Here is a 16609-nt window from a genome sequence, read left to right as displayed (position 1 = left end):
CATCGCTAGCACTTTCTTCTTCTTCTCCTGCTCTTTCCTATCTTGTTCTTTCCTATACTTTCTTTAAACAAAAAAAAAAAAAAAAAAAAAAAAAAAAAAAAGACTTGTGTCTGCGTTAGGTAAGCCAAGACCCCACTCAGAGCAGTTATGCACTGCTGCCCTTTTGTTGATATAAATTGCTTCTATTGCCTACCCCATTTGTACGTCGCTTTGGATAAAAGCGTCTGCTAAATGACTAAATGTAAATGTAAATGTATCCATTGTGTTGATTTCTATGTCCTCTAAGACGTCATGTGGGCGAAATCTCCAGGCCCTCTTCCAAATCATAATCCTCTCCTGCTTTCCCTCTGTCGGGGCTGTAAATTACTACCACCCCACTATACTTCTTTGTTCTTTTAGTTTAGTACTTGTTTTGTATATGTACATTTAGTGTAATGTTATTATTTTTCTTGCTCCCATTTGTATTTTCCCCTGATTGCTATTTATTTGTTTCTTATTATTCTTGAGTTTTTAATTTCTTGCATGTTCATTTATTATTATTTAACTACATGTAATTTCCTCCTGCTGTCCTTCATGTTTCAGTTCACCCCAACATTACAGTTGGTGCTTAAGATAAGACTAAGGGTATAAATTATACATTTTTATAATAGTTTTGTTAATTTGCTTTTCTGTTTATGTTTGCATCTGCATTGTTAATCTGTATATTGTTGCAAGTGTCTAAAGTATAAGCAGAGATAGCTCGTTACAAATACAAATAGCACCTTATGCAGTAAAAATGTTTTTTTTTTATTGGTACTTTAACATTGCTTGTTAAATACAGTATCATAACATTCAGTTATTTTCTTTACAGAACACTTCTAAATTAGTTACTTACACAGCAGCTTGTATTTTGTGAGCATAACAATAATATTAATTTCTTGTTTAGCTACTTATTGTCTTGGTACAAGGATGTGAACTCATTCTGCTGATTAAATCTTTTATGAATAAAATAGTAATGTCAATATTCAATTCTGTGTCATTCAGTGTTATGTAATACTGAATATTTTTGGTATCCTTGAGGGTCTCAATAATTTTGTTCATGAGAACTTCAAGATGGGTCACAGTAGATTCAATCCAAGCTTGGGTATCTTCAATCAGTTGTTCAAGGGTCATCTCAGCAAAAATATCATGGGCCTGGGCTTTGACAGTTTTACAGTAGTCTTCAATAATTATCTTGGTCTTCTCAGCCTGCTCAGCTACTTCATTCAGAATGTTGGAGTTGACAGCATCAGAGAATACTTTACTGATCCAGGATGAGAGCTTGCTCAGATTTTGAAATTTGATAGAGCTAACATGCTCCTTTGCCTTCTCCACACTTAATTTCAGGATTCCAGGCAGTTCTTTTAGACAGTGATCAATAGTTCTTTCTAGCTTATTGTACTTATTGCTGATGTCATTGTAAAGTGCAGTGATGAAATATGTTACTGTGTCTTTCAAATCCTTTAATGATGCAACTTTCGTCTTAAGCCAGAAAATAATTTGACCAGGGAGCTCCTTGTTCCACTGCATCTGGAAGTTTAGTTTGTTTGGGTCCTTTATTGCAACGTCAACCTTTAGAATGTCCACATCATCTTCAGACTGTAATAAAAAATAGATAATGTTAGTAATATACCTACTTGTATATTGAACATTAAAAGTATTTTTATATAAATTGATATATAAGATACACAAAATGTGTAATTAATACATTTATTATTTTAATATATATATTTTTAATTCTTACTGGGTTTGCACCAAAAAGTCTTCCTGTGTGGTGGGATAAGCTCTTGCTCTGCAGCTGAAGACCCAGGAGTCCAGCAGATGGGGATGATACTGAAACAGTAAGACCTTCTTCTGTATTTCCAGTTAAATTTTGGTAAAGTATAAATTTCACCTCTGGAAGATTTACTTTTGCAATATTTGAAATAACAGTCTTTGATACTTCTGTGTTGGTCTCAAAAACTAAATTATAATTGTTTTCAAAATGTTTATGCTCCACAATCAAATTGGTAAACAATTTCATCCCCGAATTTATGTTGAAGGTGACAGAGCCACTGGTTTTGCCATTGAGTATGTTAAACTCAGAGCTAACCTGAGTTTCAAACTGGGCATCAATTCCATTTTTATTAAGGATCTCAGCCTTGGTATTTATAATGATCATAGCTGTTTTCACAGAGAAGTCATAGCTCAAATCTCCCATGACAGGGATCATAATTGATTCCTTAATACTGGGAAGAGTGATTTTGGCAAAATAAGAACAATCATATGTATCAGATGTGATTTTGGCAGTTGTGAAAATGGGTATTATAATAGAATTGAGGACTGGTTGCATGTTGAACATCTCAGGGTTCTTCACATACTTAAACTTTGCATCCACATCAAAGGTCTGCTGAGGTGTGATCAATAATTGTTTAAGGCCTGTGTCTTCCCATAAAGAAAATTTCTCTACATATGGTGTTCCTTTGTTAAGGAATGGAACAGTCAATTTAGGAATGTTGATCGGCAAAGTCAGCACATTAAAGTCAGCCTCACCATTGACTGATGCAGAGAACTGAATTTCCTTCTCACCATTAGCCATGCTAATATAATGAGAATACTTATATTGATTGAACCTAGCAAGACTGGCCCAGCTGGTCTGCTGCACAGAAGGATTCAGAGTTAAAGCCATATCGTTCTGCAAATCAATTTTACTGGACAATCTAAATGGAAGCATTATTTTAATGCTTTTCTTGTTCTTGGTGTCAAAGATAATTTCAAAAGGCACAGCCTTGAAGTTAACTGAGTTGGTAATGGTGCCTTCAACTTTGCCGATCATTTCAGCATCGTGAGATCCACTCAGCTCAAACATGGGTTCCTTCAAACAAATCTGTCCTTTCACTGCTGCAATACTTCTCTTGACGAAAGGGGTTTCTGTCTCTGCATGCACATTAAACTTGATTTGAGTCAAACCCCTAGTCTCAGCATCAACCTTCTGCTTCATCTTGTGAAGACCGCTGTCAGTGTCACCATCAAAAGTCAGTTTTATGGACTCCACATCCATCAGAATCTTCAAGTTACTCTTATGGGTTCCTTCATCAGAATAATCAAAGACAGACAATATTCCTTTGCCATTATTTACAAGGGTAAGGATGATTATTCCAGATTCCAGCTGAGCAGCAGCTTTTTGAGTCATTGTGGCTTCACTGAAGATGTTGGCCACTGGCATGTTCACGCTGTGGATGTAAGAGGTCTCCAAAGTACCTGAGAAGCCATTCTCTGTGCTCAGAAATGCATTGTTCACTAAGTCAGCACTGTATGGTTCTGTTGTTGACTTAGCTGTGGTCTTGGAAGATACCTGGGCAATAGGGCCATTGATTGACATGAATCCCTCATGATCAAGAGTGAAAGCCATGTGATTTGCTTTCACTGTCTCAATCAGAGACAGCTCTTTCATTCTGGGGTTGCTAAGGTGAGCAGTGGCATCAAAGGTGTACGCCAAGAGATCAATAGGAGTCTGGAACTGAGAATTAAGGTTAATAGTCAATCTGTCTGTTGCATTATTAAGTTCAGCACTGGTCTTCAGAGTGTGCTCCGAGGACTTGATTTCAATCTCACCGTGCAGCATTCCAAAGCAGGGAACCCTAATGAGGTCAGTGACCATCTGCTTTGCTTCATCAGCCAAAGTGTCAAAATCATAAGCCATCATTTCTTTGACTTTGTTATTTAGTAATTTTGTCAGCTCATTCATTTGTTTTAAGATTCTATCAAATACTGGTTTTAGGTCAAGAGAGTTTAAAGAACTTGCAGCTGATTTCATGGTTTGCCTTAGTTCATATTTTTTCATTAAATTCACAGCATCATCAATGATTTTCTCAACTATTGCTTCAATCTCATATTCTGCCAAAATCTCATCAACTATGTTGAGTATTTCATTTATCTTGGTGATAATGCCAGTTTTTTGCTCCAAATTGTCAATGAAGTCCCTCATGGGTTGGAGGTTTTTGAACATTTCCATTACTACAGCTTTCATATCAGAGGCAAAAAGTTTTGCATCATTGAAAAACATGTCCACATCAAAATGTACAATTACTTGGGAAAGTTCATTTACTTTCCTTTTAAAAGTGGCTGTAATGTCATATATAGAATCAGTTCCATCAAGCAGGCCAATGCTATGATCTTTAATGGTGAGCATTGTAATTTTGACCTCCTCTATGAGAAAAGGAATTTTATCAATGAAAGGCAGATAAATAAAATGACTATCATTGTTCTTTTCATATTTCAGTGCACTTGTGATGCCAAATTCTTGATTGTCATTGGCTTTGTTTAAAAGGTTGGTGGACACAGTACCTTTTAGTGCAATACCCATGTTATTTAGAGTGTTGAATATTTTCAAGGAGTGGTCAAATGTGTGGTCATTCAGCATAGACTCCATATTGAAGTTAAACTTTTGCTGCTGAGGAGTGATAGTGCTGGTTATTTTATGCTGGAAGTTCGTTTTAATGGAGTTTCCATTGTTCAGCTGGTGAGAAGTTGAGGCCTTCCATTCATGCTTGTATGAGCAAGACATAGGTTCAGCTTGAAGGAGCAGCATGCTTTTTACCTGGCCACTGTGTTTCCCATACAGGTTAAGTGTTCCATCAGAGTTAAACGAGTTCTCAACATTCACAATGAAAGGTTCTACTTTAGTTAAGATGTTGCTTTCCAGTTGGAGAGAGGGAGAGATGAAGTGCACTTCATTGCTGAGCTTTATAGAAAAACCAATAATCTCAAATTCTGAGTTTTGAGTGATTTGACTGCCCAAGAGGTTTCCATTGGTGCTGCACTTTGCAGTGGCTGTCTGGTCAGCATATGTGATCTCATATGCATGTCTCAGTTGATCCTCACCAAATATTCCCTTCAGAGTTCCAATAACTTCCATCTTGTAGGGGTCTGCCTTCATCTGGGCCTCATTGCTGAAGATGATGCCAATTACTTTAAGATCATTTTCAGCCTTTAAAGATGCTGTGAATTCATGTATGTCAACGGCAATGTTATGCGTGTAGTGGTTGTTCTCATTCAGGAAGCTGTTGGATTCAGAATGCATGGCAAAGGATTTGAGGGTAACTATCAGTGAGTCTGTGTTTTCTATTTTAATATCTTGAAATGATGCAATTAATTTGTTGGAGAAGTTTAAACCATCTTCATTCAGCTTGAGAGTGATAATGTTTCTGGTGTTGGCATTGAAAATGTCACCATTGTACATGCTGTTTAGATATACTTCTGAACTTGCAAGTCTTCCTTCAACCTTGAGTTCAGCGCTGTTCTCACTGACTGATCCCTTGCTGGAGACAGACACTGTAGCACCTGTATTTGTTATTACACAATGGAAAATGTTTTCAAAGGTCACATAGCTGATCTGAGCATTAGTGGTGCAGCTAGTGGTCAGACCATCTTTGGTGAATGACAGTGTGCCTTTATTAGAGGCATGGTTGGCAGCAAAGTTGATTGTGGCATCACTGTTGAGCTCCAGTCCCTGGCTGCTTAGAGACCCAGTAAGCTGGGAGAAAGCTTGTTTTGTGTTGTCATCAACCTGGGACTCAATCCTGATAGTGATCTCCTTCATAGTTGCAGAAAAATCTACCTGATTTTGAAACTTGGTCTCATAAGCTCTGGTGACAGCATCGGACTTAATGGTAAACCTAGCTTCCTTGAGTTCAATGTTGAACTTGGTGGTGTGGTGGACTGGGTCATTCTCTATGTCAGTGTTCAACTCAAATGAAAGTTCTCCATTGGCCGCTGTAGCTTTCATCTTGTTTAGTATTTGGAAATTGGAACAGTTTAAACTGAAAGTAGATTCCGCTCTTCCCTCTCTAGATTTGGGTTGAAGTAAAAATTTTTGTGTGGCAGTAGTTGTAGCAGACATTGATCCTACTTTTAGTGATCCATCTAAACTGCCATCGCCTGTAATTTCAGAAGAAACTGATGCCTTGGTTGTGTATTTTAGTGACATTTGCAAACCCAGAGGGCTCAAGGCTTCTATCTGGTAATTTCCTGTTGCTTTCACTTCATCTGTGATTTTGACTGTTTCCATTAGACTGAAGCGTGCATCTATGAGCTTATGTTTCAGGGAAGAAATTATGTCGAACTTTGCAATGTCCTCTGTAATGTCAGCCATTTGGGCAGATCCTGCATATAACAAATATGGTCATTATTCTAAAAATGACAAAAAATATCACCAATATCAAACAAAAATTATACATCATGTATACTGCATGTATGTGTATGTTTACCTTCCACAGTAAAAGCAAGAAGTTCCACAGGACTTTTTGCAACTACTTTGTAGCTTGTAATGTAGCTGGGCTCATTGACAGTGTTGTTGCCACCAGAAAAAACTGCCTCTATATCATACAAGTTAGTGTTCACTTTTGCTGATACCTCTACCATTCCTAGAAGAGGCATTGAGAGGTCATAACTAGAAGGAATGGAGAATGTTGGTAGATTGAACGTTTTAGAGGGCAGAATTATGCCACTAATTTGTGGCATAACTAAGTCTGGGGTGATCATGGTGGGAGGGATTCTCAGGTCCTCAGAGGATTTTCCACCAAGAGGTAAAGGTATGGTGAGGGTGACATGATCTTTGTTGAACTTGTATTTGAAAATGCTCTCTCTGCACACAGAACACAATTTATTTCAAGTTGAATGGATAAGCACATTTGCAATTGGTATTTAAAACATTACCATTAATCTTACATGTTCATAAACACCCTCTCAGGAAAAGATGGAATAACCAGTTCTGGAATGCTCTTTCTAAGTGTCTGAAGGTAGGGCACATCAGAAGCAATTTTATCCATCCAAATAAGGTAAGCCTATCATGTCAATAAACATTGGTTATGGTCCAAATAGTTTTCATGTCTATGATAAAAGCTGTTTTAAATTTTATACAATCATACCTGCCAGAGTTTTGCGTAAATGTGACGTAATTTCATGTCGGTCTTTACAACTTTATGTTCCATGATATTATCAAAGGCCTGATATATGTGACTCTGAAGAGGTTCTGTGTTAGGCATCAGCTTTTGGATCTCTGAATCCATATCAGACTTCATCTCAATCTTCAGCTCATCTTTAGCTATTTTAAAAACAAAAAAAATAATTTTGTTATATTTAACATTGGACCCTTAATAGCATGATGACACAAAAAGTATTCAATACCATATTTTAAGGTAATCTTCTGCACAGAGTTGGTATCTGGGAGCTTGATGTTACTCTTGAGTTCCAGAGTCAAATCTTCAGCAGAGTTCATGGTAGCAGTAAGAGTGGCCTCAGTGTTGAGTGAGGGCATAATCAACTGAGTTTCCAGCAAGCCATCTTTCATGGTCTCAAGTCTGTTATTTGCAGAAACATGCCTTTTAGATGAAGAAACCTGCCCATTGTCAAGTGTTTCAAAAAGTTATTTCTATTTCTATTATCTCTACTTACTTTGCACGGCCAATGAGAGAAAACTGGTTAATATTTTTGTTGGAGAAATCAATGGTGATCTTCTTTCCTTTAGCAAAGCTGTCAAAGACTCCAACTTTGATTCCAGCCTCAATATCATAGTCAGGAATTTCAATGCTGGTCATTAGAATAGTCTTGTTCCTGTTGTACTTAATAGTGGCAGTCACCTCCTTGGCCTTAGTACCTTATGTTAAGAAAAGAGGGGAAAAAAAGTTATCCCTAAAACCCTCAGCATCAAATACTTCTTAGGAATGTTGTTATATTATAACAGAGTGGTCATAAATTCAAATTCACTGTAAGTGAAGTATACATGCCTTCTGCTTTCAAAATCATTTTTAGAGAATCAACCTTTTGGCGGCCTTCCTTGCCCTCATTCAAGAGTTCATAGGCAAAGGCTGCAGTATACTCAGTGATGTCACCAGTAGGTTGGATACCCAAAACAAAACTGTGGATACATAATAATTTAAGTACACGTAGAAAAAAATAAATGTTTCTTTAGGTTTTTTTCTTACCTGGACTCTCCATTGAGAGGAAAGTATGGATAATTTCTCTCGGCTTTAGAGTTGAGTATAGTGGTGCAGTAATTGATTCCAGAAAAAAGGGGGCTGCAGTTCATTATGGGAGTTCTGTCGCCTGTCTCAGGATCAAGTGTGACCAGGGGTTTGGCCACCATTACTAACTTGTTGCTGTTTGTGAATAATGATGAAATGTTTCCCATTATGTTTCTATTAAACAGCTGACATTCTTTTTTTCTTTAACAGTATAAAAAGCATAAATTAAAAAAATAATAATGTCAACCACACACTGTAGCATAAAGCTACCTGATTCTGAAGAGTTCCATAGTGTTCTTGGGTGGCAGGATTGACAGCTTTATTAGGCCATTGTTATTAGTCATCTTGGCATTAAAAGAGCTCTCATGGAACATATTAGTTTGCATTTCCACAGCAGAAACAACAAATTTTGGGATGTGGACTCCCATTCGGGTAACAAATTCAACTGACATGGAGGGTGAAAAAGTTAGTACACCCTGTAAAAAAAAAAAAAAAATTAAACAGGGATACATTACATAAACATGACAATTAAACAAATTATGAAAATAATTTGTTCAAATTTTTTTGTACATAATCTGGATACTGAACAAAAAGTAATCAAGGGCAATATTTAATACCCTGCCAGGTTCAATACGCAGACCACCCTCAAAACCTGGTGCAAAGGTCCCAGACAAAGCAAACTTAAGGGGAAATCCAGAGGCAGTTGGAAGGAAAAACTCATTATCCATAAAGATGTAGTGAGCAAAGATGTTCTGATCTACAGACATCAAGGCCTTTGTAATCTATAGAAACAGAAATATGTAGAATTTTAAATTTAGAATGCCTCAAAAACAACTTTTCTTTCTAGAATCTTGTGCTAGCAAAAGCAGATAGCAAAAAATACTGCATAAATTAATCCAGTGTTGTCTGATATATGATATAAGTAATATAGATATGTTTTATGTAAAATACAGCATATTGTATATTCATACCCAAGCAGGAAAGTTCTTGAAGGCCTGAATATATGTGGTCATCCTGTCAACAACAGCTGATATGTCATTGGCGCTCTTGATGTATCCCAACTCATTCCCCATGATCTTTAAGTAAGCAATAGCCTCTGGGGAGTCCTGGTTGTATAGATCCTTTGCAAGCTTGTTGAAATTCCGCACCATTTCCCTAATAATATTCTCAGGAACCTGGCAAAGAGAAGATTCTGATATTATCTAGACTTGGATACATGCATTGCATGAAAAATGTAATCCTATGAATGATCACATTGCTATGTTTCCAATAAGCAATAGATATCAGTACCTGTCTTTTAGTTTTTTCTGTTCTCAGGGGTTCAACCCATTCTTGCAGAACTTCATTGATTTTATTTGGCATTTTGTCCCCAACCCAGTACATTGCCTTGGAAATTGAATCAGGGAAGAATCCATTGCTTCCAAAGAGAGTCTCAACAGTTGGCTCAAATCCTTTGCCCTCCATGCCAAACTTGGTGACCACAAGATAAATAAATAAATAAGTTCTAAAAGTCATATTCAACTTAAATGCAACAAGTTCATAAAAATCAAGTGTAAGTACAAGCAATAATAAATAATTATATCATGTAACAATTAAGTTTTACAATTAATTAAATAAAAGTACAAAATTCCAACCTCAATGAAGTCAAGGTTGTAACCGAAGGCTTTCAGGGTTGTCTCAAGCATAACTTCTCTGGGCAACTGGCTGCTGGGATCAAAGATGATGCTTCCCTGCGTACTGGAGCCCATGACATCCTTGCCTGGCATAAATAAATCCATCTTATAGTTACGAGAGAGCTGAGTATAGTTTGAGTGGGTAAGCACCTCATCATCCTGTATGACCTTGACTATTGTTTTGCCCAACCTTGGAAGAAAAAAGTTATAGTGTTTAAGTTTTATACTAGTGAAAAAGCAAAATAAATGATAAAAAGCATTTGATGCAAACAGTCTGGAGAAAACTGACAAACTGAGTAACTTACTCTTTAATTTCAGGATCCCTGGAATGAATAATGTTGTAGACATGAGAAACCACAAAAGACTTGACTTGAACATTCTGGTCCTGGGTAAGGATCTTTCTCACAACCTCCAGGTCACTTGCCTCTGGCTTCTTCATTAAGATAAGATAAGCAGCAAGTCTCTTTTGAACAGCACCTTTCGCATAAAGGGCCACTCTCTGAATGTTGGAACGGACCTGAACATTTAAAAAAAAAAGATTGGAGTGGGCAATTGTTTTCTTAGTAGAATAATTTAATGCATATGACACATTTAAATCTAAAGAAATACAAATTGTTTAACAAAAAATGCAACACTTACATCAGGAGTCACAGTTATTCGTCTGAAAGCCTGGATGGCAGACATCTGTACTGATAGGGTAGTGGCAGGCTGTCTCATACACTTAAGCAGAGTGGTCTTTATGTTATGATCAGCTGCTTCCATAGCCTCGCCCATGTTTCCAAGTACCTAATCAGGGCATATTATTATAAGATTAGTTGTTTTCCCAGTGTGAAAATGTTTAAAATATAGATGTTAAAACACACACCCTTAAAGTCAAGTAGGTCAGATCTTTTTCGCCAGCACAGTCAGCTCCAAGAATGGATGTAATAAAGTTAGACACCTCAAGGATTTCAGAGGTGAGCTGACCCTCAGCTTGGAAGTGCCTGAAGAGATATATTCAGTTACTATATATATATATATATATATATATATATATATATATATATATATATATATATATATATATATATATATATATAAATCCATAAATTTGCAACATGTATTTGTGTGCTGTAGTGGTCTACTGGTAGAACTTTTGTCAAGCACTTCTGAGGCTGCTGGCTTTAATCCACCTTTGTATAGTTTTTTTCTTATTAAATCCAAAGTGGTGTGCATTAAAGTGATTATATATCAAGAGCAAGGACACTTTTGTGTGCATTTTATTTTGTGTTTTTACTACAATGAAGCACTCGACTGTCTATGTGAAGGCGCGTGCATTGTACACGAGAGCCAATAGAGAACTGAAAACAGTGGCAACGAGCGCTTGCCATAACACATTTCAGTGATAGATTGCCTGTTATTTAACACAGACCAACAAATATATTATTGAATTGGAATGTTTCTTCCTTATAGGTACATCCAACCATGCGTGCTGCGAGGTCCGCGAGAGGTTGCTCTTTCTTGCCTCTCAGAGAGGAATGTGGTTACCATGAACTAGAGAGTGTGTGTTAAAGAGAGATGCACTAAATGAAAATGGTTCAATTTAATTTAATTTTCTACAAGTGCTGTGTGTCTGTATATGCTTCATCGGTAAAGCCCAGGGGGACCCGTTGTGACTAAGTTATGCCACTGAGTGGAAATATACTGACAAATACTTTAGCTAAAGAAAAATAGCATAACTGATCACCAGTATATGTTGTGCTTTGGATACAGTGTTGATGTCTTACAAAGCATGATTACTTTGGTGCTTCGTTAGACATACCCTACAAATCACTGTCTTCACAAACCATGTTGACAAGCTAAAAAATTCAAGCTATTCTATGCTGTTTTTTTTTCAAAAGAGAATTGAAAGAACTTAAGCAGTCTAGAAATGGAAAAAATGTGCGTACCTCCTTACAACATTGCTGAGAGCATACATTATTGGCTTGCTCTTCCTCATCTGCGCAAACTCCAGTATGTCTTTCACCAAGAGGCCACTAGGTCTGAGCATCATTCCTAGAGCATAGACAGCAGCATCTACCTCAATGGCATCAGCATCAAAGGTCTTCATAATACTGAACATGGCACTGCCACACTCTGGGGTGCCACACTGAATCAGGGCCTGCCAGGTCAAAAAATTGTCCTCTTCTACCATCTGAATTATGTTCTGCTGTAGAACCTCATGCTCGAGTCCACGGAGTTCAGACACCAAATTCTGGAAAGTCCTGGCCCTAAGCTGCCGATTTGGTTTTTCTTTCATGGATTTTAGCTCTCTGAAGATGAACAGCAGAGCCTCAGAGGTCTGGGCTTGGGCTTTATCCTCCATTGCCTCTAAAGCCAAGTGTTTGGAGTTGGAAGAACCTGTATTATGGAGTACAGGATGATATGTGAGTGAACGGCTACATAGTCACAACCAAGGAAAACGTCAGCCTAAAGTCAGCCTATTTCAAACAGTTCTTTCATTTTTATGCAAACTATTTAAATTCAGAGTTCTCAAATCTACTTAAGACATAACACTTAAACTGTTAACACTCACGATAATCAAAAACTCTGTCATTAATCTTGCTGGTTCCCTCAAGAGTTAGGACTTGTTTAACAAGAGAAGAGATACCATACATATTTCTGCAAAGAAAATTAAATGCATATGAATAAATTAGAATATGATGTTCCATTTATGCACACATATAATTAGGAAACTTAGCAAGTGATATGATTTCAGTGTCACTTACTGGTAAGAGAAAGGAAGAAATATGTGCTTCTCTGTGCACATGGCAGAGGTCAAGTGATTCTTCTGGTTGTCAAACTTATAGTTACAGGTCTGGGTACTGCCAATCAACTTAGACAGAGGGTATTGCTGTTGACAAATAAATGTATGTTTTAATACATTATCTGTTTCTTTAAAATATTTTTTCACCTATAGTTGGCTCAGTCTGTATGATATCATGCTTTCGTCATTTTTGTTTACTTAATCATCACCTGTTTAATGAAACATACAGCCATTAGCAAATTGCATTAATGATAATTAATATAACAGAACTGAATTTTAAAGAAGCAGTATTTCAAGCTTCATCCATCAGAGGGTGCAATATATTTTTAAAAAAGTGATTGTCTCACCAAACCAGTGATGATTGCAAGAGGGCTGTTGTGGCTTCTTTGAGTTTTGAAAGTATCACATCCTGACAGGTCTCTAGTGAGGGTGACATCAGTGGCAATAATTTCTTTGCTGTTGACCTTGACATCAGTGGCACATATTCCATGGACAGTAACCTAGATAAAATAAGGTTATCAAATCAATTCAAAAAATGAATTTTTTTGTTAGACTGAGGCGGGGTGGAGTATCACTGCTTATTTTCAGTCATTATACTAGCACAAAATGTTGAAAACATTTTCTGGCAACATCTACTGAGATACATAAAAAACGTCTGATAACTAAAAAAAACAGTTTTAAATATTAATTCTTGATTTTTTGATTCATTAATTTACCAAGCAATATATGGATTTATATAAGCAGTTGTATGGCCACAATTTTTTTTAATACAGTCAATTGCAATGATTTTATTACTACTAATAAATACAGACAAACTACTTTAAGGTAATTACAAGTAGGTACAGTAATGGTGTAATGATAATTGTGTGCTCTGTTGCAGGAAGGATATTTGGATATTAATTGCATTGTAATAACTGAAATAATAAAATATCAACACTAAGCAAGAGCAATATGAATTAGTCTTCTATCAGTTGATTGCCTGGGTAAAGATTAACTTTGAAGATCTTATCTGCTTAGTTGTTAAGTGTGTGTCTATAACAGCATTGCTTAATTTAATCTAACAAGTTCAACATACAATAAAGGGCAATTCAGAATTCAGAATAAGGCCTTAAGGAAGAAGAAAGCATGTTGATCTACCATGTCTTTGCTCTCCTCCTTCTCCATGACAGGAACAATCAGTGCAGAGATGATACCCCTCTTGAAGTTCAGAATGTTGGTTTCATCTCCCTCAGGATAGAGTGTCACACCTGTCTCACCCTCCACTACAAACTTAAGTACATTCCTGTCAAATGAGAAGAAATATCTGTAGAATCACATTTTAAAATCAGTTTATAATAACAGTAACACCTAATAACAATTACACACTATAATCAATTAAATAACATTACTAAACAGTCAGTTCATCCTTTATAAAGCATTGTCCATAAATAAAACTATAAACGCCTTGTTCTTGATTTATAGGCATATATATTACAGATGAGTGTTTATTTTGAGATTTAAAAAAAAGTACAATGTAAACTGTACAGTTTCATTTTTTTTGCAACTAGCAAAAATATTTCTGCGTTCTGCATCTCTCTGTGTTGTGTTTAACTTTCCTTTTTGGAAGATAACTGAGCCTTTAAATCTCCTTTGTAAATAATTTGCAAGGTATAAATAGCCCTAACTTTAGATCAACCCAGAAAAACAGATGGCAACTGCATGCTTTCTAACTACATGACTTATAATGAATAACAGCAGGAATGTGTAAAAAAAAGCATTTATTAGCATAAGGAACAATTTGAACTATTAATGAACTATTATCATGTGTCATATTAATAGGATTTATAAATGTACATTAAAACAGCTTATTAATTATTTACTTACACTTTAAATGATCTTATGAAACATTGACAACTCCTAAATAAATAACATAATCATTTAGAAATGATACATTGATCAATAATAAAGCCATTATTAAAATTATAGATATGCTCAAGAACAAAATATTTATAGCATAATTTATAAACTGCTTATCCATTACATGTTGGAACAATGCTTTACAAAGTATGAATTGACTGTTTACTAATGCTTAAATAATGTGCTGTTATTATTAAGTGTTACCATTAATAATTCCATTGTACTCTTACAATGCATAGTTTATGTAGTTTTTATTTTTAATTGGCTGTTGGTATACTTTAGCAATACCGGCCGAGCTCATTTTGCATATTTGCAGACCTAACATTATTATTTGATCCATTTTCTCTAAAGGGAAGAGAAACATACTTTTCTATGGCTGCTTGAAAAGCTTGGGCCTCAGCAGCAGGTGCATAGATGGGCGCCCCATTTGCATCCATTCTGACCACCTCAGTTAGTGAGCACTCACTGGTACGGAGCTCAAAGCTACATGCCACAGGCACATCAATTTCAACCTATGGAATGAAGGGTGTTAATGACTTATAGACTATATGACTTTTAAATGACTGAGCAAATCAACAAGAAAAGCAGACAAACTGAATTTTTACTGAATTGTTGATTTTTTAATTTACCTTGCAGGATATTTTGGGACCATTCATGAGAGGGGAAGTTCCATTAACCATATTCTGGATCTCAGCTTCATATCGATATGTATATTTTTTGTAGATTTTAAATCTTTTAGATACTGTAAATGAAAAAAAAATTCTGAAATATATATATATATATATATATATATATATATATATATATATATATATATATATATATATATATATATAAATAATAATAATAAAATAGTAATATTTTTCAGTAAATTTTGTGCTGTCCAATAAAAATCTTTTAACGGAAATCTAGGACAAACCGTATGTAGGTGTATAGAATATATCCTATATCCTGTATATATTCTAAATACACACTAAATAGACACAAGTAGATATTCTCACTCATTTTCTTACAGGCAAATCTTTCAGGTAAGTATAACAAAATAGCCATATTTTGTTTACATATTATTTCAGGATAACAAGTCAAATAAACTATGTAACTACATGTTACTAATTCTCTGAGTAGACTATTAGGGTAGGTTTAGGTTGAATAAGTTGACACATACATGCAAAGTTTTTCATAATCACTATTTTGTATGTGGTGGACTACTAATACTAGTCTATTAATACTCTAATAATTGCTAGTTGAGTGTAGTTAGAATGTGGACAATAAAAATAAAGTGTTATCCATTATAGCAATAATATATAAATTTAATTCAATTATATTGTTTTATCTAATCAAGACCAGTAAAAAGAAATATGGACTCTGATATCTTGACTCAAGCACTGTCTGTTGTAGATAAAGAGAACATGGCCATGTAAGAATGATGACGTCATTTATTGAGGGTTCAAAGTGAGTGACAACAACAATAGGTACAGTGAGTCCAATAGGTAAGAGATAAGGATAAATTAAATTGATGCTTTAACATGCATGAGTTCTAGACACCTCAAATAAAAATAAGATTTCATCAAAGGATAAGAAATAAAAAAAGAAGAACAAAAATACTTACAGTGACATTCTGGATAAGAATTTGATTCACTTTCTTGCTCTAGTGAGAAAGCCATCATGTAATGAAAACAAAACAAATAAATGCATATTAATCAAAGATTAAATTAATAAAATCTAATTTTAGTTTAAAATTTAATTTCTAATTTAACCTGTCACACTTAATAGCCGATACAAAACATAAAATAACAGCTAATGAAAAAAAGGATAAGATAGGATAAAGAAACATGAATAAAATGATTTCAGTGCATGAAATGCATTAACAAAGTCACATCAATACACTAGAATGCTAAAGAACTTTATACTCACGGGCTATAGCGCAAGTGCTAAGTAGCAGCAATAGGCAGAACTTCATATTCCCCATCCTGGGTCAGAAGAAGCTCAGACGCCCTGAGACTACAGCGAGTCTTCCTCCAAATGGAGACTGTCAGTGAACATCTGGCTTGCATCTTTTATACTAGTATCTATTCAGTTGACTTAGGGTTGTAACAAGGTCCAAAGTTCCATTAGCCAGTGTGGCAGGCCAAAGGCAAAAGCTGTTTCATAAACACCACCCAAGACTTGCCTGTCAGCAATGGAACTGATGGAACACACTGATTGCATTAGCCAACACTTACTACAGGTTTTAG

At 35.6% G+C, this 16609-nt stretch overlaps 1 protein-coding gene across 1 annotated transcript; it reads right to left on the bottom strand.

Moving 5' to 3' along the window:
* Positions 1 to 765: 765 nt before the first annotated feature.
* LOC122324858 (apolipoprotein B-100-like) lies at positions 766 to 16408 on the bottom strand. The gene is made up of 26 exons (XM_043219563.1): positions 16290 to 16408; positions 15985 to 16023; positions 15005 to 15117; positions 14742 to 14887; positions 13617 to 13761; positions 12827 to 12979; positions 12442 to 12566; positions 12249 to 12334; positions 11623 to 12073; positions 10560 to 10677; positions 10334 to 10480; positions 10000 to 10211; positions 9656 to 9884; positions 9312 to 9491; positions 8993 to 9196; positions 8639 to 8803; positions 8292 to 8497; positions 7983 to 8156; positions 7785 to 7915; positions 7453 to 7654; positions 7186 to 7358; positions 6927 to 7102; positions 6727 to 6842; positions 6267 to 6643; positions 1763 to 6162; positions 766 to 1617 (listed from the first exon to the last, which is right to left on the bottom strand). Exons 1-26 carry the CDS (start codon positions 16342 to 16344, stop codon positions 922 to 924), a joined length of 9219 nt encoding a protein of 3072 aa, XP_043075498.1. The 5' UTR covers positions 16345 to 16408; the 3' UTR covers positions 766 to 921.
* Between the last annotated feature and the right edge of the window lie 201 nt (positions 16409 to 16609).

Source organism: Puntigrus tetrazona, chromosome 20, assembly GCF_018831695.1.
Source record: "Puntigrus tetrazona isolate hp1 chromosome 20, ASM1883169v1, whole genome shotgun sequence".
Taxonomy (NCBI): domain Eukaryota; kingdom Metazoa; phylum Chordata; class Actinopteri; order Cypriniformes; family Cyprinidae; genus Puntigrus; species Puntigrus tetrazona.
Note: the sequence above shows the minus strand (reverse complement) of the source record. Positions and strands in the feature narration are given on the sequence as shown.

What these genes read in the sequence shown, in the direction of transcription:
- LOC122324858 (XM_043219563.1), bottom strand. Translation starts at nt 16,344, where the DNA reads ATGGGGAATATGAAGTTCTGCCTATTGCTGCTACTTAGCACTTGCGCT. An exon ending in CAGAAAAAACTAAAAGACAG is followed by an intron (nt 9,197 to 9,311) that starts GTACTGATATCT and finishes TCTCTTTGCCAG; the next exon opens with GTTCCTGAGAATATTATTAG. An exon ending in TTTACGCAAAACTCTGGCAG is followed by an intron (nt 6,843 to 6,926) that starts GTATGATTGTAT and finishes TTGACATGATAG; the next exon opens with GCTTACCTTATTTGGATGGA.